This window comes from Poecilia reticulata, chromosome 9 (assembly GCF_904066995.2).
Source record: "Poecilia reticulata chromosome 9, P_reticulata-male-v2, whole genome shotgun sequence".
Taxonomy (NCBI): domain Eukaryota; kingdom Metazoa; phylum Chordata; class Actinopteri; order Cyprinodontiformes; family Poeciliidae; genus Poecilia; species Poecilia reticulata.
Window position 1 is genome coordinate 35653351 of NC_088838.1, and position 23478 is coordinate 35676828.

At 50.6% G+C, this 23478-nt stretch overlaps 2 protein-coding genes across 4 annotated transcripts; one reads left to right on the forward strand and one right to left on the reverse strand.

Annotated features, from left to right (window-relative positions):
* Positions 1-10: 10 nt before the first annotated feature.
* gstt2 (glutathione S-transferase theta 2) lies at positions 11-6386 on the reverse strand. The gene is made up of 6 exons (XM_008402531.3): positions 6068-6386; positions 3265-3496; positions 1612-1699; positions 1367-1517; positions 345-521; positions 11-276 (listed from the first exon to the last, which is right to left on the reverse strand). The coding sequence occupies exons 1-6, from the start codon at positions 6218-6220 to the stop codon at positions 130-132; spliced, it is 948 nt and encodes a 315-aa protein (XP_008400753.2). The 5' UTR covers positions 6221-6386; the 3' UTR covers positions 11-129.
* A 7947-nt stretch (positions 6387-14333) lies between these two features.
* phf19 (PHD finger protein 19) lies at positions 14334-22897 on the forward strand. Of its 3 annotated transcripts, none has more exons than XM_008402529.3 (15): positions 14334-14587; positions 15039-15501; positions 15958-16141; positions 16221-16302; positions 16459-16572; positions 16672-16769; positions 16843-16991; positions 17065-17160; positions 20821-21010; positions 21083-21150; positions 21271-21411; positions 21589-21649; positions 21733-21812; positions 21875-21949; positions 22026-22897. In XM_008402529.3, exons 3-15 carry the CDS (start codon positions 15959-15961, stop codon positions 22330-22332), a joined length of 1644 nt encoding a protein of 547 aa, XP_008400751.1. In that variant the 5' UTR covers positions 14334-14587; positions 15039-15501; position 15958; the 3' UTR covers positions 22333-22897. The 3 variants fall into 3 exon arrangements, with proteins under 3 accessions (XP_008400751.1, XP_008400752.1, XP_081467248.1); XM_008402530.3 differs by having other exon boundaries at positions 14335-14587; positions 21878-21949; XM_081611122.1 differs by lacking the exon at positions 14334-14587 and having other exon boundaries at positions 14946-15501.
* The last annotated feature ends 581 nt before the right edge of the window (positions 22898-23478 follow it).

The window sequence follows — 23478 nt, forward strand, 5'->3', positions numbered from 1 at the left end:
GAACCACAGATGGAGAAAATAATCATCTTTATTCATCAGAACCGGCCAGGCACGGTCTACATGACATCATGAGGTCGGCCAATCAGTGAGCTCCGGTCCTAATGAAGAAGCTCCACCCCCTCGGTGATGTCACAGCCTGGCGCGGTGGCGGTCTCTGACGGCGAACAGCACGGCGTGAGCGTCATCAAACGACTCACCGACGGCCGACTGGACGCGGCTCCTCCAGCGCCGCAGCTGGGGGCGGTCCTTCAGGATGTCCCGCCCACTTCCCAGTGGCTGCAGACACAGTGAGCGCGCTCAGAACCGGCCAAGCCCCGCCCCCGCCTCTCCAGACACCAACTCACCTGCATGAGCTCACAGACGGCGAGCAGGTCGGCCACGGTGATGTCATCGCCGCAGAGGAACGGCTGGCGCCGCAGGAACATGGACTCCAGCCGCTCCAGTGTGACGTCCAGGTCCGACAGGGCCCGGTCCAGGCGGCGCCGGTCCACCGGGACGCCGAGCTGAGCAGGGAGCAGAACCTGGGGGGCGGAGCCACATGGGAGGGGCGGAGTCAGAGGGGCAGGGTAATCAACCAATCAGCTTGTGTCTGTGCATTTCAGCATCACGGCGTTTCAAACAGCTTTAATCACAAAGTCCTGCAGCAGAGAATCAATCAAAACGTCATTAAATCCATAACTGATCACGTTTCTGATCAACTGACCAGGTTTAGTCTGGATGTAAAGGAGCTCAGGGTTTCAGCTGTTTTACACTTTTCTGGAAGTTTGGTCCAGATCTGTGGTGCATAGAAGCTGAAAGCTGCTTCTCCTCGTTTGGTTCTGGTGCAGAGCAGAACCAGAACCAGAACCTGAGGGTCTGGAAGGTTGATGCAACATCAGCAGATCTGTAACTCTAGATCTATAACTCTAGATCTGTAAGTCTAGATCTGTAAGTCTAGATCTGTAAGTCTAGATCTGTAACTCTAGATCTGTAACTCTAGATCTGTAACTCTAGATCTGTAACTCTAGATCTGTAACTCTAGATCTGTAACTCTAGATCTGTAACTCTAGATCTGTAAGTCTAGATCTGTAACTCTAGATCTGTAAGTCTAGATCTGTAACTCTAGATCTGTAACTCTAGATCTGTAACTCTAGATCTGTAACTCTAGATCTGTAAGTCTAGATCTGTAAGTCTAGATCTGTAACTCTAGATTTGTAACTCTAGATCTGTAAGTGTAGATCGCTCCTCTAGGTCTAATAACTGGAGTTTTGCCTCCTCCTCATTAATCATGTAAACCCTTGTGGGGACCAGTTTCCCCCCACAGTGACGGTTGGGCTGGAATGAGTGGAAAGTCCCCACAACGATAGCCATTCAAACGTGTGTGTACCTCCAGCATGAACACCTTGGCGGCGTGCGGTCTGGTGTTGCTATGGTGCCAAGCCGTGTACTCGTCGACGCGTGCGCGCCGCTCCGGTTGCCATGGATACCAGTGTTCAGGGATGTCGAACGTGGTGGCCAGGTACTTCAGGATGGCGTCACTGCAGCAGGTGAGAGATGATGAGAAACCCCAGAGCTCCACCTCAGGCTCTGTTGGCCTGTTAGAGGTCAAAGGTCATGCAGGTGAAAGCGCACCTCTCCCTGAGGATGAAGCCGCCGTCCACCAGCACCGGAACCTTCTGCATCGGGTTCAGCTTGGAGAACTCCGAGGTTCTGTGTTCCCCTGCAGGCATCAGGGATTCAGATGAAACTACCTTCACCGGGTCGTTTCCTGACCCGGCTCCTCAGAACCGGGTCCAACTTAAACTTTGCCTACATTTCTTCCAGTCCTCAGGATCATAAATGAACCTTTAAACCGGTGGTCCAGTGGTCCCCAACCTTTTTATTACCGCGGTCCGGTTGTCTTGGCCTTTTATCTCATCCTGTGGGTTTTTCCTGACTGGGAACGAGAACAACCTGCTGAATGTGACAGCAGCCAATCAGAGCGCGGTGACGTCAGAGCAGAGGGGAATCCCAAACAGCCGACATATCGGAGATGATATGTGGAAATGTTTATTATTAAATCTAAAGGTCATTATTATGTTTATTCAGTTAAAAATGTTAACTATGAAAAAACATATTCACCTCCAAATCATAGAGCAGCAAATAGAGCGGCTGCTCCGTCGTCTTTCATCCACCTCCTTTTCTTTTTGTTATGTCTTTTATTCAAATGACTCCACGAACTATCACTGTTGTTTCTACATCGTCATCCGTGTTGGTTATTCTAAATTCCTGCCATGTTGGGGGTTTTACTGGATTATCCTCTGGAATCGGGATGTTCTGACTGGAAGTGGTTCGTGTTGCTCCTGCCTTGGAAACACGAACCGATCGAACCTGTTGGACTTTTATCAGCTCTGTGGTCACAGAGGTTTGGAGAATCGGCCGACAATCTGAAATCTTTCTGTCTAAACCAGACTTAAGACTCACAAGCTCTACTCATCTCCTCTCTACCAAACGCTCTGACTCTGGTCGCTATGGTAACGTTTACATATCTCTTCTAAATAACAGAAGCGCCACAAAAACAAACATTTTACTTTAGTGAACATTTTAACTCATGATAATGACTAACGGAGCCCTGAGCTTGTTTCTCTGCAACCAGACGGTCCCATCAGGGAGTGATGGGAGACAATAACACCTGAAGTGTTGCTTATATCCACAGCCTGCTTGGTCTCTACGTGGTGAAGCAGCTTGAAGCTTCATTGCCTCATTAGCAGCCGGTCGCCGCATGTTACGCAGAGCGGCTTGTAACGTGGGACTCACCTACCGGTCCGGGATAAATCCATTCTCCTGTCTCTTCTCTGGGCCTTTTCCCCTTTGCAGAGAAACTTTCCACAGACATCTGATCTGTTTCTACTCAGTTTGCTGCTTGTGGCCTCAGTGTTGGCGGCAAGTAACCGAGAGAATCTGGTTAAAGGATTTTCAAAATAAAAGATCCTCCAGACTGAAATAATACATAAAACGGAAATATTTCAGTATTTCTTGCGCGGCCCGGTACCAGTTGGTCCACGGACCGGTACCGGTCCACGGACCGGGGGTTGGGGACCACAGCTTTAAACGATCGTAATTTACACGGAGTTTGGAGAAACTAGGTCAGAGTTGAACGGATCAAAGTCCAGAGCAGGAACGGCTCAGTTCTTCAATGAGTGGACCGGATCAGCGGCTCAATGAACTGGTTAGTTAACCTGCTGACTACTTAATTAGACTGGTAACTCGTTAACCTGTTAACTGGTTAGACTGGTAACGGCGCACCTTTCCGCAGAGCCACGCTGTGGACCCGGTGCGGGATCTTGGTGCGGGTCAGCAGGATGTGGACGGCTCTGCAAGGCTGCGACAGCAGGTCCAGGTACAGCTGCACCTCGCGTCCTGTTGCCATGGAGACCAGAGGTTTTCTGGTACCCAGGTGAAAAAGTCTCAATCTGTCGGTGAAGGAAGTTGCTCTTCCTCTGCGGTCCTCCGTCTGTCGGCGGCTCCTCTGCTCCCCCTGCTGGCAGCCAGGCGAACCGCCTCGGTGTGTAATTATTACCCTGCAGCTAAACTAGAAATGAGTTTTATGTCTGTCCTGAATAATAATTTCAGATTTGTGGTTTTTCATTCTGACTAGAGAGAAAAATAAATCCAGAAATCTACTAAACGTGACTGAATGAAATGACATGAAGAGTCACATCAGTAATTATAATATGTGGAACTTGATTATGATCAAGACTAGTTTCAGATATGTGGATCAATAAGCTGTACATGGTGGGGCTGCCTGCATCTCTTCTGCTTTCAATATTCAGACGATTCCTGAATGTAGAAAGATGGAGGCATTGAGGAAGAACTTTCTGCAGAAATCTTTTTCTGCTCGGCCAAAAGACAAACATTTAAACATTTAAAAGTGCTGCTGGAGGCGGGACTTTCACAATCTGCTCAGTCTGAAACATCTACAAATCTTTAATTATGAGAACGACCAGTCAGAATATCTCCAGTTTCTCTATAACTAGTCATAATTGGTTTAAATGGAATCTATAACTCAGCTGGTCAATTAACTAACTATTCATAAACCAGTTGCAAGTTTTGGAACATCATAGAAGCATAAACGGCTTGTTGCTATGGCGACAGGTTTATGCTAACATGCTGTTTATGCTCCAGGCTCTGGAGCCGGTTCTGGACCTGGATCTGGACCTGGAGCCGGTTCTGGAGCTGGTTCTGGACCTGGAGCCGGTTCTGGACCTGGAGCTGGTTCTGGACCTGGAGCCGGATCTGGACCTGGAGCCAGATCTGGACCATGAACAGGACCTGGAACAAGAACCAGTCCCTCCCAGGTGCCACCCTACTGAGCATGCTCAGTGGCGTCCATCTGGAGGATAAATCCTCGGCGCTGATGGGATTAGCAGAGCAGATTCTCTGAGCTGAACAGAACCAGCATCAAGTTCTGAGGAGTTCTACTGGTTCTACTGGACCCTGAAGCCCGGCAGGTCAGTGATTGGTTGGGGGGCAGGGGGGTGTAGCTGGCAGGAGGCTGGGTCCGGTTCTGATCCACTCCCAGATCGACCTTGACTGGTTTGTGTCAGAAGTTCTGCTGCGGGTCCAGACCGGTTCTCATAGATGACCTGCAGAACAACCGATCCAAACTTTGGTTTGGTTCTGCAGTCCGGACCTTGAACTGGGCCAGACCTTGGAGCGGGATGCTCTGGCAGCTCCTCACCCAGACTTGGCCTGAATCGGGTCGAAGGCTCAGAGCTGATTAGACTAGAAGCTAGCAGAACCTGGCAGCACTGGGCCAGAACCAGGTCAGAACCGCAGCTGGACCTCCTCGTGTTCTGCTGGCCCAGTTTCAGGCCAGAATGTGACCAGAACCAGAGGCGCAGCGGCAGTCGCCCAGGGCGGCCAACGCTGGGGGCGTTCATAAACCTGGTGGTCGTATTTCTGAAGCTCTACTTTCCACATGGAGCACATTACCCAGCATGCATCAGTTCTGCTGCTCCGTGTTGGTTCGGTCCAGTCTCTGGTTCTGAACGTCCTGCTGGAGCAGCAAGTCAGAGTTCAGAGGTCAGCTCCGGCCAGCAGGGGGAGCTCATCGATTCGCTCTGAGGTTTTAATCCTGGACAGTTTTTAAGTTTCCAACCATAGAAAAGTGATTCCAGATGTTTCATGTTAGCGGTTAGCTTATCAGCGATTATCGTTCCAGAGTGTCTGCAGCTCGGAACAAAATCTATACTTAATACTGGAGCTTACGGAGGTCAAAGGTCGTATTCTTTGTTTGTGTGATGTTTGCTTTTAAATTCATCCTGACGACTCGGCAACAGCCTCCATGGCAACAGCCTCCATGGCAACAGCATCTATTACTGCTCTGTTTTAGTAGAGGACAGGACACAGCATGTGGAGAACCAGAAGAGATGAAGACATGTGACCTCTGACCTCTCACCCCATGCATTAAAGGGCAGCAATATGTGCCTGGAAAACACATACTGGCCCTTTAAATAATCCAGGCGTGTGTTTGCCAGGATGATGCTGAGCGACGACTGGACCGTGATGAACAACAGCAGCTCAGAGCTGGACGGCAGGAGGCCCCGCAGGTCAAAGGTCAGTAGGCCGTGTTAATCTGCACTTAATCCATCAGATCAGGGTGTGGCTAATCTGCAGCAGCTGTCAGCGTCGCTGATCTGCTGAACAGCCTCTGAGCAACACCCTGCGGAAAGTATTCACACCCCTGAAGCTTTGACCCAGTTTCAGATCAAACCGGCTTAAAGGGACAGAACGCAAATTCAAAACAACGTCAATATGGGAGGAAATGACCGGACCCGACCGGACCACAGCGGCACCAGCCGGTTGACCGGAGCCGACCAGGACTCCAGTCCAGTCCGGTCTGGTCCGCTCCGGTCCGGACCTTCCAGGATTTAACCCTTTCAGATGCAGCAGGGGTGGGAATACTTTTACAGTCCACTGGACTCTGATGGACCCGAGTCCCGGTTCTGTTCACCACGCTGAGTGTGTGTGTGTGTGTGTGTGTGTGTGTGTGTGTGTGTGTGTGTGTGTGTGTGTGTGTGTGTGTGTGTGTTCAGAGGTGCTGCACCTTCCTCTTATGGTTGGTCGCCGTGCTGTTTGCCATGGCGGCCATCGTCACGGCAACAGTGACAGTCCTCCATCTCCACCAGCTGCCTCTGCCCATCTTCAGCAGGTAACGCACCTGTCTTCTCTGCTCACCCGTCTGTGTCTCCGGCTGCATGTTCACCTGCCGTTGTCATGGCAACAGGGGCGGGGCCTCCACGCCAGCCATCTCTGCCGGTTCTTTAGAGTCGGGCGCCCTGGTGACCATCTCCCGCGTGGCGGACGGCGAGCCGGTCAGCGTCTTCCTGGACCCTTCCTGTCCTGACCTGAGCCAGGACTTCCTGCGGCTGGAGGCGCTGCACAGCTCGCTGCTGCACGCGCTGACCAATCACAACGCGGACGACCACAGGAACGGGGGGGCCGTCCAGAAACTGGGGGACGACCTGAAGGCGCTCTCAGGCCACGCCCACAACCTGAGGTTGGAGGCCGATTCGCTGAAGAGGGGCCAAGGTGCTCTGGACCAGCGCATGGACCGCCTGCAGAGCGAGCAGAGCCGCATCATCCAGGTAGAGTCGCGTCTGGCCGTGACATCATCAGCCAGCACAGCTTCGGCTAACCAGGCCGGACCAGGGGGTCGTTAACCAATCAGGTCCGTCCACCTGTCCAGGTGCTGTCTGACAGCCACTCCGGGATCCTGAAGCTCGCTGAGAGCTGCAGCGATTCTCTGCTCGGCCTGAAGAGGGAGACGGAGAGCCTGGGGAGGCTGAAGAGCGAGCTAAGCCGCAACATCGCCCAGACAGGTCAGACTCAGGTAACTCGGGCAAGAGCTGCTGTTGATGGGGCTCTGACTGTTTCCATGGCAACCTGTCTCTGCAGCCGTCCAGCCCAGAGACTGCAGCGACGTCCTAGCGTCCGGCGTCTCCGTGGACGGAGTCTATTCTGTGTTCCCAACCCATGACCCTGAGGGTTTCATGGTCTACTGCGACATGAGCACCGACGGCGGAGGCTGGACGGTACAAACACAGTGCTGCCCCCCGCTGGTCACAGGGGGACAGGTCCACCTGTCTCCACACGGCGGGACGCTGCTGTCCTCTAACGTCCCTGTGCGTCTCGCAGGTGATCCAGAGGAGGGAGGACGGCTCCACGAACTTCTTCAGAGGCTGGGGGGCCTACAGGGACGGCTTCGGGACGACCACCGGGGAGCACTGGCTGGGTGGGTCCAGCGTCACCTGGACCAATCAGAGCACAGAGACGCTGACGGACCAATCGGAGCGTCTCTGTGCTCTGATTGGCTGTTATCGAGGATGTTTGAGTTGGTGTCCAGCGGGTTAGATCTCAGATGTGTGGATTCAGGAAGGCAGCTTCGGCACTAATCAAGACCAAACATCACTAGACTTTTGATTTATTTTCAGTTTATTTTTCTTAACCAACTTTCAAACAACTAAATGTGGGCGATTCTTTTCTTGCGGCAACATTCCATGTCCCCATGTTTTGCTTACAATTATTTTTTTGTAGAATGTGCCAAATATTTACAACAAAGTATTTTAATTATACATTTAGATGTTTGCCATTATTCAAATATAAATGAAATGCCTCTTAAATATTATTTTGTTCTTTACACACCTTTTTGGTGACGGACATGTTCAATTCCATGTCCCCAGTGCAGCGTAATAGACTTCCTCATGACATTTAAACTATTATATATATATGTATATATATTCTTCTTCAATAAGTTTTTAAAGAAGAAATCATTACAATTCCAAAAGTTTTGATTATAATTTTATTTTACTAAACTGAGGTTTGTTTTTTTTCCCCCCATTGAATAATTAGGAAACAAATTTAACTTCATACTCTGAGAACCAGAAACTTAAAGTCTGGTTCAGTTTTTTCCTTCATTAATGTCACATTTATTACATTCATTATATCTATCATGGTAGCTAGCAGCTAGCTAATAGCACAACAACAACAGCCTGTATGATAAAATAGTGAATGATAGATAAGAACAGTGTCTCCTCCCCTCAGTAGTTCTTCAGAGAAAGGCAGACGCAGAGGCCTGTCAGTGTCTGTTGTATTTCATTACCTCTCTGTTTAAACCGCGACTCCGAGCTGAAGCAGAAACGAAACTTCAACGTTTCCATCATCTGACAAGCAGCAAGTCTCCACTTTATTCACCAAACACTGATCTGTGATCTGGAACGTTCGCTACGTTGAGCTCCAGTTAGCCGCCTCATCTCACTGCGAGAGGCAACTGGGTCACGGGCAAAAGGTCAAAGGTCACAAGGTGACCGGAGGGCTTATTATGTTAAACAACAACAAAAAAAATAATAATAATAATTTTAGTATATGTAATGTGTCACAAGAGGGCTTAGAAAATAATAATACAAAAAAATAAAATAAACTGACCAAAAGGGCCTTTGGAGGGCAAGGAGCAAAAAGGGCAGGTGCTGAAGCCCCCCCAACCCCCCCAGCCCCCCCTCTGCACGTGCCTGTCTACTACCGAGGGACGTCGGCTACATCGGCGGCGTTCTGGACTGACTGAAGGTCCAGTTAAAGTCTCTAGGAATCACACACTGTTGCACCGGAACACAAGCTGCTAGTTTATGATTCAAGGAAAGTTTTATTCTTTACTTCCAAAATTCCTTTTAATTAAATGGGCCAAATGAATAAAAAGGCCATTTAAAAAGGCAAAGTTAAATATTCACAGGTTTGATAAACACATTGTAATCGTGTTCATTGATTAGAGGTCAGTTACTCTGTCCTGAATTCAGGGAGTCCATCAGTCCTGTCCTCCGTTTTTCTGCTGCTTCCCTTTTCTGTCCGTTTCTTAATCATTTTTCATGGGTATCTTTAAACGCTGCGGGTTTCAGAGGTGGAATTAAGAGAAAATCAATGTTTCCTTTTGTAAAAGTGAAAAGCTAACTGCATGTTCTCACCAGAAACGGCCCATCGAGGCAGATGAGAGCTTCCTGTTGACCAATGGGGATCATTTAGTCTCACGGTTCTAATAAAGCTGCTGGTGTTGCTTTACTAGTTCAAATGTTCAGAATAAGACAGAAACTCAAAGACAACCTGGATTATTTCTGGTTCTCTGTAACGTCTCTGTGTTAATAACTGTGCTGCCCAGAATAAATCCTTATTGTCTGAATTAACTAGTCATCTAGAAGAAATATTCCACTATATGGTTTATAATGGATGGTTTGATGGGTCACCCTCTTCAGTCTCTCATATAAACGTAGTTTAACTTTTGCTCAGATCTGAACCTGGTGATCCAGTCGGTCCTTCTGGTTTCAACCTGATGGCTCAGATAAATCGACCTCTGGATGATCTCAGACAGTCTGATGCAAAATGCTGGAATTTCACCTTAATCTGAAAAAATCCCATAACAGGTAACAGGAAGTTTAACTCAACCTGCTTGAGTTCAGTTCCCACATCCTGCAGCATCTGTTTCACGTGTAGAGAGAAAAATCTGAGAAAAATGGGAATTCTTTCAATTTAAAGTCCGACAGACCTGAACCAAACACAGCACATTAATATCTGTCCAAAATAAGAAAAAGGAATTAGAAATCATTCAGGAACTTAGTCCCATCGGCTGCAAACCGTTTTTAATGATGACAAACATCCTGCAGTCGGATTCAGATGATTTTTATACCCAGAGCATCTTTGAGCCGAGAGGATGGAGGAGAAAAGTTCTGATTATTTCTGTAGGCTAGAAAACATCAGACAGGAAAGAAATGCAATAAACTGCAAATTAATGATCAACCATGACAGACTGCAAATTAATATCCAAAGAAATGTTTACCTTTTATAGCAATTTATATTCTTCTGCATATAATAACAACTCAGTGGCAGAAACATTTTCATTCTATCCAACATTTGATTCCTAAAATTGATGACAGTTATAAGCAGATTTGTGAGGCAGAAGGAGCTGGAGAAAACTGGAGCTTTATCCAAGGACAAGGCCCCAGGCCTCGGGCCCCAGCTGAAGGCCCCAGGCCTCGGGCCCCAGCCGAAGGCCCCAGCCGTCGGGCCTCAGCCGTCGGGCCCCAGCTGAAGGCCCCAGGCCTCGGGCCCCAGCCGAAGGCCCCAGCCGTCGGGCCCCAGCCATCGGGCCCCAGCTGAAGGGCCCAGCCGTCGGGCCCCAGCCGTCGGGCCTCAGCCGTCGGGCCCCAGCTGTCGGGCCCCAGCCGAAGGCCCCAGCCGTCGGGCCCCAGCCATCGGGCCCCAGCTGAAGGGCCCAGCCGTCGGGCCCCAGCCGTCGGGCCCCAGCTGTCGGGCCCCAGCCGAAGGCCCCAGCCGTCGGGCCCCAGCCATCGGGCCCCAGCTGAAGGGCCCAGCCGTCGGGCCCCAGCCGTCGGGCCCCAGCCGTCGGGCCCCAGCTGAAGGGCCCAGCCGTCGGGCCCCAGCCGTCGGGCCCCAGCCGTCGGGCCCCAGCTGTCGGGCCCCAGCCGAAGGCCCCAGCCGTCGGGGCCCAGTATTGATGCTCAACTCCAGATTAACGGCTCTGACTTAAAGTTCCTGATGTCTCCTGGAGCTTCACCTCTCCAACACCTCAGCTAATAGATTTATGGGGAAAGAAAGGGTTAGGTTATTAGGTTATTAGGTTAGGTTATTAGGTTATTAGGTTATTAGGTTAGGTTATTAGGTTAGGTTATTTTTTTCAAAAATAGAAATTTGAAAAAAGGCAATTCAAAAATGTAATCTTGAAGAAAGTCTATCAAAAAATAAAATTTGAGTCATTTTTTAATTTACTTTTGGTTTTTGATGATTAAAGATGAACCTAATGTTAGGATAGAACCGTCGGCTAGCTGCAGAAACATGAACTCTGAATGAGACACCTTAGAATGCTAACTGTCTCTTAGCATGGTAACACTGCCCGTTAGGATGCTAACTGTCACTCTTAGCATGGTAACACTGCCCCTTAGAATGCTAACTGTCTCTTAGCATGGTAACACTGCCCGTTAGGATGCTAACTGTCACTGTCTGCTTGTTTCAGGCCTACAGAGGATCTACAGCCTCACCAGGTCAGGAGGCTACGAGTTGCGTATCGACATGGCTGACTTTGATAACGCCACGGCGTTCGCTCGCTACTCAGATTTCTCTGTTGGTCAAGACTCAGTGAACCCAGAGGAGGACGGGTACCCACTGACCGTAGACGGCTACTCTGGAACAGCAGGTACGGGACCACACAGTACAACCCAGTACCACAGCGTACCAAACGGTACCACAGCGTACCAAACGGTATTACAGCGTACCAAACGGTACCACAGCGTACCAAACGGTATTACAGCGTACCAAACGGTACCACAGCGTACCAAACGGTATTACAGCGTACCAAACGGTACCACAGCGTACCAAATGGTATTACAGCGTACCAAACGGTACCACAGCGTACCAAACGGTACCACAGCGTACCAAACGTTACCACAGCGTACCAAATGGTATTACAGCGTACCAAACGGTACCACAGCGTACCAAACGGTATTACAGCGTACCAAACGGTACCACAGCGTACCAAACGGTATTACAGCGTACCAAATGGTATTACAGCGTACCAAACGGTACCACAGCGTACCAAACGGTACCACAGCGTACCAAACGGTACCACAGCGTACCAAACGGTACCACAGCGTACCAAACGGTATTACAGCGTACCAAACGGTACCACAGCGTACCAAACGGTATTACAGCGTACCAAACGGTACCACAGAGTACCAAACGGTATTACAGCGTACCAAACGGTACCACAGCGTACCAAACGGTATTACAGCGTACCAAACGGTACCACAGAGTACCAAACGGTATTACAGCGTACCAAACGGTATTACAGCGTACCAAACGGTACCACAGAGTACCAAACGGTACCCAGAGTACCAAACGGTATTACAGCGTACCAAACGGTATTACAGCGTACCAAACGGTATTACAGCGTACCAAACGGTACCACAGAGTACCAAACGGTACCCAGAGTACCAAACGGTACCACAGCGTACCAAACGGTATTACAGCGTACCAAACGGTACCACAGAGTACCAAACGGTATTACAGCGTACCAAACGGTACCACAGCGTACCAAACGGTACCACAGAGTACCAAACGGTACCACAGCGTACCAAACGGTACCACAGCGTACCAAATGGTATTACAGCGTACCAAACGGTACCACAGCGTACCAAACGGTACCACAGCGTACCAAACGGTACCACAGAGTACCAAACGGTACCACAGCGTACCAAACGGTACCACAGCGTACCAAATGGTATTACAGCGTACCAAACGGTACCACAGCGTACCAAACGGTATTACAGCGTACCAAACGGTACCACAGCGTACCAAACGGTATTACAGCGTACCAAACGGTACCACAGAGTACCAAACGGTATTACAGCGTACCAAACGGTACCACAGCGTACCAAACGGTACCACAGCGTACCAAACGGTACCACAGCGTACCAAACGGTACCACAGCGTACCAAATGGTATTACAGCGTACCAAACGGTACCACAGAGTACCAAACGGTACCACAGCGTACCAAACGGTACCACAGCGTACCAAACGGTACCACAGAGTACCAAACGGTACCACAGCGTACCAAACGGTACCACAGCGTACCAAACGGTACCACAGCGTACCAAACGGTACCACAGCGTACCAAACGGTACCACAGAGTACCAAACGGTACCACAGCGTACCAAACGGTACCACAGCGTACCAAATGGTATTACAGCGTACCAAACGGTACCACAGCGTACCAAATGGTATTACAGCGTACCAAACGGTACCACAGCGTACCAAACGGTATTACAGCGTACCAAACGGTATTACAGCGTACCAAACGGTACCACAGAGTACCAAACGGTATTACAGCGTACCAAACGGTACCACAGAGTACCAAACGGTATTACAGCGTACCAAACGGTACCACAGTGTACCAAACGGTATTACAGCGTACCAAACGGTACCACAGCGTACCAAACGGTACCACAGCGTACCAAACGGTACCACAGCGTACCAAACGGTATTACAGCGTACCAAACGGTATTACAGCGTACCAAACGGTACCACAGCGTACCAAACGGTACCACAGAGTACCAAACGGTACCGCAGCGTACCAAACGGTATTACAGCGTACCAAACGGTATTACAGCGTACCAAACGGTACCACAGGGTACCAAACGGTACCACAGCGTACCAAACGGTATTACAGCGTACCAAACGGTATTACAGCGTACCAAACGGTACCACAGCGTACCAAACGGTACCACAGCGTACCAAACGGTACCGCAGCGTACCAAACGGTATTACAGCGTACCAAACGGTACCACAGAGTACCAAACGGTACCGCAGCGTACCAAACGGTATTACAGCGTACCAAATGGTATTACAGCGTACCAAACGGTACCACAGAGTACCAAACGGTACCGCAGCGTACCAAACGGTATTACAGCGTACCAAATGGTATTACAGCGTACCAAACGGTACCACAGCGTACCAAACGGTATTACAGCGTACCAAACGGTATTACAGCGTACCAAACGGTACCACAGAGTACCAAACGGTATTACAGCGTACCAAACGGTACCACAGAGTACCAAACGGTATTACAGCGTACCAAACGGTACCACAGTGTACCAAACGGTATTACAGCGTACCAAACGGTACCACAGCGTACCAAACGGTACCACAGCGTACCAAACGGTACCACAGCGTACCAAACTGTATTACAGCGTACCAAACGGTATTACAGCGTACCAAACGGTACCACAGCGTACCAAACGGTACCACAGAGTACCAAACGGTACCGCAGCGTACCAAACGGTATTACAGCGTACCAAACGGTACCACAGAGTACCAAACGGTATTACAGCGTACCAAACGGTATTACAGCGTACCAAACGGTACCACAGGGTACCAAACGGTACCACAGAGTACCAAACTCTCCTCTCCTTCTACCTCCTACAGGAGATTCTCTCCTCAAACACTCGGGCATGCGGTTCACCACCAAGGACCGGGACCAGGACCAATCTGAGAACAACTGTGCGGCGTACTACCAGGGGGCGTGGTGGTACCGGAACTGCCATACCTCCAACCTGAATGGACAGTACCTGAGAGGAGGCCACGCCTCCTACGCTGACGGTGTGGAATGGTCCAGCTGGACCGGCTGGCAGTACTCGCTGCGGTTCACTGAAATGAAGATACGACCCAGAAGACCGGAGTCCTGAACCTGGACCAGAGAACCTTCCCTCGTTAATAAATTGATCTGATCTATTCCTGAGCTTCTGTGTGCTACTTGATGAGTGATTGTGGGATTTATTAAACAGTCCTGGACCGAACGGGTCTGACTGAGACAAACATAGACGAGTGAAAATAATAACCAAACATCTCCACAACTTCAATATGGAGACAAATGGTCAGAAAACTCTAATATTTCATAGTATTTCCCCTCATTTAGGCTGAGATCCACCTGAGGGCCGTTTCCCTTCAGCAGAGAACCTCAACGCAGTCGGTTCAGTTTGGTCCATTCAAACACGGAACATGATAGACATGGTAAACATAACATTATTATATATATAAGATGTGCCATGTATGATCTGATATCAGTCAGTCAACCCTATTTATTAAAACACAAATCAATAGGATTGTTTTGTGTCTAAATCATATTTATTGGTCCATAACCCTGTCATGGTCCACAAACACGGACCATTTATGGGCCACGTTTCCTTTATGGTCCATAAAAAAAGCAATAAACAGACATGACAAAAACAAGAACGATAAAAATGAAATAATCATCTGCTCCATGTAAAGTAAGGTGCCAGTGATTCCAAAAACAGCTTTGATGGTCAAAGTGTGAATGATGCTGTTTACAGAGTGTTAACTTCCACATACATCTGGTCATAATGTGTCCAAACATCTGACCGGCTCCATCAGGCATCCTAAGCAGCATCCTGACGTCATCACTGTGCTGCATATGTAATTTATGCTTCCTGCTCTTCCACAGGTGGGCTGTGAGCATCGGTCCAGTTCTGACAGCTGCTGAGCAGATAGCCTGTCTGAAGGACAATATGAGCTTCAACATGTTGAGAACAGCGCCGCCTGTAAATGTCTCTACCATCAAACAGGTCAGCGGTGATGAAATGTCCCAAATATCTGACCTCATCAGTAACTTGGAGGATGCTGCCAGACCGGGTGACGTCATCCGGTTACCGCGGCTCTCCACTGGGCGCCATGCGGTCACGTGACCAAGCCGACAGCGTAAAAAGAACAGGCTGTGATTCGCGGGAAAAAGAAAAAAATGGCGCCTGAGAGAGTTTGAAGTTCAGTGCCGCGAAACAGAGACAGGAGAACCAGACGGAGACCGAGGACAGAGCGGACCCAGAGACTCCGAGCCGGTACCGAACCCTTGCTGTCTCACGGCTCGCAGAGGACCGGGAGGAGGACAGACCGTGACCGCTTCAGTGGAGGTGAGACCGGGCCGGGTCCTGCTGGCTGACACCGATCCGGTTCGGTCCGACCCAGTTTGTCTGTCAGAACAGCTCAGTGTGAGACGTATGAATGTAGAAACTATGATAAGAACCGGGACCGGAGCTGAACCGGAGAGGAAGACGGCAGTTACCGGCAGTAACGGGTTAGTTAGGGTTACTACCACAGTTATTAATAGTTATTACCGAAGTTATTAGCGGCCGCTAATAAAGCAGCAGGGTGTGCCGCTTCCTGCGGTTAGCAGGTTAATTAACGGTTATCTTCAGAGGATGTACTGCGCATGCTCCGACCTGTCAGAAACCCCCGAGAGTCCAGGAATGAATCACAGCCGCAGACTGAGCAACTGTCTGTTTCCTCCATCTGTCTGTCGGCCGACAGAGAGCTGACTGAGCCCTTCAGCAGCTGGACACTCAGGTGTCTCACCTGTCTGTCCGCAGGATGTTTGAGAACCTGACCGAACCCTTCTGCAGTCTGGAGCCTCAGGTGTGTCCAGGGGGCGGGACTTGCCACAGCACCGGGGTCCTGGAGGACGATGAGGGGGCGGAGCCTCACCTGAGTGAGGGTCAGTTTGTTCTCTGCCGTTGGTCAGATGGTCTCTACTACGTGGGGAAGATCCAGAGGGTGAGTTTATCTGCAAACTGTCAGCGCTCTGCTCTGATTGGCCGGCAGCTCTGAATGTGATGCTCTGATTGGTGGACAGGTGAGCCCTCAAAGGCAGAGCTGCTTCGTCACATTTGAGGACAACTCCAAGTTCTGGGTTCTCTGGAAGGACATACAACACGGTGAGGGGATCCTAGGGTCAAAGGTCATGTCTTCATTCATCAGTCGGTCCAGAACCGTTCCGACTGAAAGCTGTCCCTCATGTTGTTCCATGTTTTGGTCAGAGGGGGCGCTGTTTGTCTCATTCGGCTACTAAAATCTGTCCAGTCACATTGCAGCTGGAATCCCAGGGGAAGAGCCTCGCTGCTCGGTGTGCCAGGGGGCGGAGCCTAACTCCGGCAGCCAATCGGAGCCGAACAATGGCATCCTGATCTGTGGAAAGTGTGGCATTGGTGAGTCTGCTGTAGTTGCCTGGTAGCTAGGTGAGGCTGCAGTGAGCATGTGGGCCTACAGGGGGCAGCAGCCTTATGACGTCAGCTGCTCTGTTTCAGGCTTTCACCAGCTGTGCCACGTTCCTCCAGTAGAGGGCAGCGCCACCGACCTCAGCCCCTGGTTTTGCAGGCGCTGTGTCTTCGCTCTGGCTGTCCGGGTACCAGCCGTCCTCTGTCCACTATGCCACTGTCTCTCGCCCCTCTCTCTAATCCCACCCTCTCCCCTCTCAGAAGGGGGGTGCCCTGAGGAAGGGTCCGATAGCCAAGGCACTGTGGGCGATGAAGCAGGTCCTGCCGTACGATCTGGCAGCGCTGAACTGGGACTCTCAGCATCGGACCAATCAGCAGCATTGTTACTGCTACTGCGGCGGGCCTGGCGAGTAAGGCGACCAATCAGAGAGCTCTCTGCAGGTGCTGGCTGTTACCTGGATACTGATGATGCTATGTCTGCAGGTGGTACCTGAAGATGCTGCAGTGCTTCAGGTGTCAGCAGTGGTTCCATGAGGCCTGCACCCAGAGCCTGCAGGACGCCATGATGTTCGGGGACAGGTGGGTCCTGGTGTGGCCCTGAGGGCACCTGGATAGAGCTGCTCATTTCCTCACAGCCAGGCAACCTCTAACCACCAGCAGCTTTTGACCATTCAATAAGCAGCTAACTGCCAGAAATCCAGTCATGTTCACATCTTCAACATCTGGAAACAACAGTACGGACAGACACAGTGTCTGCTACTCCCCCAGGAATCCATGGTCTTTCCAGCTGAATCGGCTCCGTCGAGGTCAGGATGGGCCCCATCAGGGCCAGAGGGCTGTACTTTGACTAGTCTGCTCAGAGAAAATGTCAACCATTGCATTCAGAAATCAGCTGACCAGTTCGTTGATTTACAGACCAGCGGCCTCATGCTCAAAGCGGCGTGGCCACATAAAAACTGGGCCCCATGTTTCACACACAAGTCGGCATGTATAAAAATTAACTTTGCGTCTAAGTTTGCGTAAATATCCACACATTTTATCTCTGGGTGAAAATGTGCAGCAGAAACAAAGTTTTTCTGTGGACAACATGAAACCACAAAGCATCAAAACTCATAAACACTGAAGTCTGACTGCATCCAGGTATTCAGACCCAGAAGCACCAAACCTGATTTAATATGTTTAAAACTGAAGCACATTTATCCTCAGACTATAAGCTACAATAACTAACTAAAGGTGTGAAAACCTCAGTAGGAGGTAAATAATCCTTTCTCTCAGTTTGTGTCTCATGAAGATGAAACTCATTGATCTGTGAGCCGAAGCTCATGAAATGCATCTAACTTGTTGCCCCCCATCTTGGCGCCTGTACGTTGGGGTTCACCCCGGTGAACGAGAGGGTAGCCTCCCTCCGCCTACGGGTGGGGGGACGGGTTCTGACTGTTGCTTGGGCAATGACAGTGAGACCTGGAGAGGCGTGGTTGGGAGGAACGGCCTCCCCGATCTGAACCCAAGCGGTGTTCTGTTGTTGGACTTCTGTGCTCGTCACGGATTGTCCATCACGAACACCATGTTCAGGCATAAGGGCGTCCATATGTGCACTTGGCACCAGGACGCCCTAGGCCGCAGTTCGATGATTGACTTTGTCATCGTCTCATCGGATCTGCGGCTGTATGTCTTGGACACTCGGGTGAAGAGAGGTGCGGAGCTGTCCACTGACCACTACCTGGTGGTGAGTTGCTCCGGTGGTGGGGGAGGAAGCCGGTCAGACCTGGCAGGCCCAGAGGGGCTGGATGAAATTCACCTGGAGTTCCTTAAGGCTCTGGTTGCTGAAGGGTTGGGTGGTTAACACGACTCTGCAATTTATTTATTTTTAATATAATTTTTACAGAGCAATTACACAGCCACACATCGGCAGTACTTAACAACACAAATGTTGTCGATGTGAAGGTTTCTATAGATTAAACATCTCAGCATGACATTTCATGATTTCAGCATCACCTTTGTGAACTCACCACCATGCCACCAAGGATTCACTGAGCAGGACGGCTACACACCTTATGCCAAAAGACAAACTTGTTGGACTCGTTTACAGCAGCAGAGCTTCTGCTGGATCCCAGCGCAGGATAAAAGTAGCTTGTTGAAGTCTTAGTGAGTCGGTGATCTTTTCCATTTGACATAAGTCCCTTACTTTCTGAACCCATGAGTCGTAGAAGGTGGTTCCAACTGCATCCACCTGACTGATGCATTTCAGGGCTGCTGTAAAAAGGACATTTAGCAGATGTACTTTGGTCCTTGCAGTCCCAGTAATGCAGCTGTAACATGTAACGTCTGGAAAGATGTGGTTTATAGTCCTGGTCACCTCGTCCCAAACGTTTGGGTCATGACCAAAACAATGTGTGTCTGATTGGGACCGATGGGCCTCAGTTCCTCCAACACAAGCTTGGTACTTTAGGATCCAACGACATCTGGGAATTTAACAAAAGCAATAAATTCCTTGTCATTAAGAAGAGAGGTATTAATTAAACGATGGTGTCAATCCTCTATTCCACTGGAGAGAACAGGTCAGAGATTGTGATGGCCAGTGGTGGAATGCGGATCGCCACACGTCCACTAATCCAGCTTCCTCAGACATATTTTTAAGCATTTTACCCGTCTTTGACATGGGGGTCTGAGAGGCTGGTTGCTTATCTACATTTGACATTACGCAATTAAAATCCCCCCCAACAATCAGTAGGCCGGATCTGTACTCTGCAGTCATATTGAAGTGTCTTAATGGAGCATCTGCATTGGGCGCAGACACATTTATAAAGGATACTGCTGTTCCATCAATTATCCCTTCTACAGAAATCTACCCTCCCTGTCGTTTCAGGACGCTGAACACTAAGACGATGAAATAAAATAAAAATAGTAATGCTTTGCTGTACAATATTTTCAAAACTAAGATTCAAATGTTCCATTTTTTAGATGTAATAAGATCCTCGGAGAACAAAAGGATCAAACGCAGAAAACACAAGTGTGCATTGCTGGCATAATGTGTGTTTAAGTCCCTAACCACCATAGAAAGCAGCAGCAAACAACCCAGAGAGAATTGGATGTGTAGAAAAGCAACAAAAAGGAAGTCGGGCTTCTGTGGGTGAGCATAAGTATGGCTGCTATAGCCACAGCGTAACACTAATACTATACTACGTGAAGCAGATCTGATTATGACTTCGTAATGTAACAAGGTTGGAAGTGACAGTGTTAGGCACCTTTCAACGAAACGTAAAAGTTTAGGAAAGTAATATTGTCGAACATACTCAGTTAGCTTTTGAGCAACTTAAGACACAATATTCAGAGTTGAGATCTACTGATCCTAGATGTGCCGTATTAGCATTCGCGGCTTCGCTTACGTTTCAGTTCCAGTTATTGCAGCCGGGACGGCTTCCTTATGCAGCCCATGGCCTTCACAGGGGGCTCTGCAATGGTCACTGCGGGCAATTCTCTTGGACTGGCAGGTGGTGTGAAGCGGCCGGGATGAGGATCAGTGCCTCCGAAACCGAGGCCATGGTCTAGAGCCAGACAAGGGTGGAGTTCCTTCTCCGGGTCAGGGAAAACGTCACAAATTAGAGGAAAAATGGAGCGGGAGATCGACAGGCGGATCGGCGCAGCGTCTGCAGTGAAGCGGGCGCTGAGCCGGTCTGTCGTGGTGAAGAGAGAGCTGAGCCAAAAGGCAAAGCTCTCCATTTACCGGTTGATCTACGTTTCTACCCAAAGCTCACAATCACGAGCGGGTCATGACCAAAAGAACGAGGTCACGGATACACAATGACTTTTCTCATGGCTGGGCTCTCCCTTAGAGAAGCTCGGTCATCTGGGAGGGAGTCAGAGTAGAGCCGCTGCTCCTCCACGTTGAGAGGAGCCAGTTGAGGCTCGGGCGTCTGGTCAGGATGCCTCCTGGTGAGGAGTTTACGTCCCACCGGAAGGAGGCCCAGAGGAAGACCCAGGACACGCTGGAGGGACGATGTTCCTCTGCTGGGAACGCCTTGGGGTTCCCCTTTAGGGGCTGGAGCAGGAGGCTGGGAGAGGGAAGCCTGCTGACCCCGCGACCCGACCCCGGATAAGAGGAAGAAGATGGGTGGATAAAAAACCCATTAACATGAATCCAACATGGCCGCCTTCACCCAGAGCGTTCTAATCCAGGTTCTACCTGCACCTGTGCGTCCTGTGGTTCCGTTGGTTCTGATGGTTCTGCTGGTTCTCCAGGTTCTATCTGTTCCTGTGCGCCGTGTGTAACAGAGGAAGTGAGTACGTGCGCCGCCTGTCTCTGCGCTGGGTGGACGTCGTCCACTTGGCGCTCTACAACCTGTCCATCAGCAGCAAGAAGAAATACTTTGAGCTGGACGAGATTCTGGCCTTCGTCTCCGCTAACTGGGACCATCTGCAGCTGGGAAAGGTAACGGAACCGCCCCACCTGGTTCCGACCCAGACGGATCGGCCCTGACTCCTCCTGTCTCTGTGTCCTCAGCTGTCCAACAGTCCTCCAGCAGAAAGGGGGCAGCACCTGCTGGACGCCCTGAACAAATACAAGAGCAAGTAAGCAGCTGGGTCCGAGTGTTCCCGTGTCCAGAACCGGGACACCTCCTGTTTTGGGCCTGGTTCTGGACGTGTCCTCTGGTGGGTTGGACTCTGAGACGTGTAGACGTTTGTCTCCAGGTTTCTGTGTGGGAAGGAGATGAAGAAGAGGAAATGCATCTTCTGCCTGAGGACCCGCGTCCCCCCCAGCCCCCCCTCCAAGCTGTTTCCTGAGCGCGCTCAGAGCGACGCTGGGCGGGGCTCCACGAAGCCCGCCGCCAGGTGAGTTCTGCTGTCCCCAGGTGTCCCTCAGGTCCAGAAGGTCCTGCTGGGATGTCCCGGTATCTGGGTCGGGTCTTGAGGACCAAAACCCGGCTGGTTTCTTGTTGTTGGTTCTGAAAGTAGTCTGCCAGCTGGACGGAACCAGCAGGGTTCTGATGGGTTCTATGTTGGCTCCAGTGTTCTGGCTGAGAGGAAGAAGAAGAAGTCCAAGTGGTTGCTAGAGGACGCCATTCCCACCGTAAGCCTCTTCTTCTTCTGTGGTTTTTAGGTCGGGTCAGACCTGGTCCGGTCCGGTCCAACCTCACCTGTATGTCATTGCAGAGCGAGCTGAGCTGCAGCTGGACCTCCAAGATGGCCACCATCTTTGACTTCTCGCTGGATGAGCTGCAGAGCCTCCAGAGGTGAGGTGTGGCAGGTCAAAGGTCAGGTCTTCCTCTGTGGCGCTCACCCTCTTCCTCCTCAGCAGCTCCCGGAGCGTCAGCGTCGACCCGGGTTCCGGTTCCGGCTCCAGCTCCGGCTCCGGCTCCTCCCGCTGCAGGTAACCCTCCCACCTGTGCCCTGTTACCAGGGCAACAGCAGGCTAACACCTGGGCTGACCTGATATGTCTCCGCAGGAGCAGAGTGGGCAGCAGGAAGAGGAAGTTACCTAGCAACAGCTATAGCCAGTGGGCCAATCGCAGCGAGGTGTGGGAGGAGCCATCTGATGACCCCGCCCACTTGACCTCTGAGCCCTCCTGCTTCCTGTCTGACTCCGCCCACATCACCTCCAACTCCTCCATCCTTCACTCCTCCATCTCCTCGTACTTCGGAGCAGCGGGCCGGCTGACCAATGGCGAGCGGTACCAGGTTCTGGCCCGCCGGGTCACACGTCAAGGGACGGTCCAGTACCTGCTGGAGTGGGAGGGGTCAACACCTTATTAGGAGGCCCAGGTGTGGGAGGAGCTCTGATCTGATTGGTCCTCTCCTGTCCAGGGGACGAGTCAAAGCTGACCTGTGACCTTTACAGGCAGTATTTAGCCCACCAGGTGTTCTAGTCAACCAAAGACTGTAGTTCCTCCGTCTGACTCTAGGTGGAGCTCTCCTCCACAGCTTCTTATCTGTTAAACAGAGTTGTATCTTCAACGCCCCCTAGCTGTTAAACAGAAGCACATGTTTATGGGGGCCACATGTCCCTCAGGTCACATGTTTACAAGCCCCGCCCCTTTTCTGTTACTGAAATCTGATTGGTCCGAGTCTCTCCGTGTTGCACTGTGGGCCAATCAGAATCTATGCAAACACCCAGCTGATCATCAACATCAGTTAGCTCCAAGCTAACGCTGCCATTGATGTGAATGAGGAGTGCTAGCAAAATCTGAGATGTTAAACTGTCACTCTGTCACTTTAAATGCTGCCATGGTAACCATGCCCCGCTCCGATTGGCCTGGTGGACGGCTGTTTTGATCATGTGACGGTTCAACCATTCACAATAAAGTTATCTGACCTTTGACCTGTTGCTGTGTCTTTGTGGGTTTATGAGGAGAGTCCTGGTTCTGGTTCTGGTTCTGGTTCTGAGTGGGGAAGTGAGAGTGCAGCAGGTGATTATCTGAATCCAATTAAGGTGTTAAAAATCACGTGAGGAAAAGCAGCAGCTCACTGTCAACAACGTGGTTCTACAGAGGGACGGGTTCTACAGGGGGACGGGTTCTACAGAGGGACGGGTTCTACAGGGGGACGGGTTCTACAGGAGGACGGGTTCTACAGGGGGACGGGTTCTACAGGGGGACGGGTTCTACAGGAGGACGGGTTCTACAGGAGGACGGGTTCTACAGGGGGACGGGTTCTACAGGGGGACGGGTTCTACAGGAGGACGGGTTCTACAGGAGGACGGGTTCTACAGGGGGACGGGTTCTACAGGGGGACGGGTTCTACAGGAGGACGGGTTCTACAGGAGGACGGGTTCTACAGGGGGACGGGTTCTACAGGGGGACGGGTTCTACAGGAGGACGGGTTCTATAGGGGGACGGGTTCTACAGGAGGACGGGTTCTGTCGAACTGTTGGACTTATTTCTCACTAAGAAGACAAACTTT

Bases quoted from the DNA above. Each gene is read 5' to 3' on its own strand.
- gstt2 (XM_008402531.3), bottom strand. From the start codon at position 6,220: ATGCAGCCGGAGACACAGACGGGTGAGCAGAGAAGACAGGTGCGTTAC. The intron at 1,518-1,611 runs GTGCGCTTTCAC...CACCTGCTGCAG, and splicing joins GGCTTCATCCTCAGGGAGAG to TGACGCCATCCTGAAGTACC. The intron at 277-344 runs GTGAGTTGGTGT...CTGTGTCTGCAG, and splicing joins CCGTCTGTGAGCTCATGCAG to CCACTGGGAAGTGGGCGGGA.
- phf19 (XM_008402529.3), top strand. From the start codon at position 15,959: ATGTTTGAGAACCTGACCGAACCCTTCTGCAGTCTGGAGCCTCAGGTG. The intron at 16,770-16,842 runs GTACCAGCCGTC...CTCCCCTCTCAG, and splicing joins TCTTCGCTCTGGCTGTCCGG to AAGGGGGGTGCCCTGAGGAA. The intron at 17,161-20,820 runs GTGGGTCCTGGT...CTGGTTCTCCAG, and splicing joins GCCATGATGTTCGGGGACAG to GTTCTATCTGTTCCTGTGCG.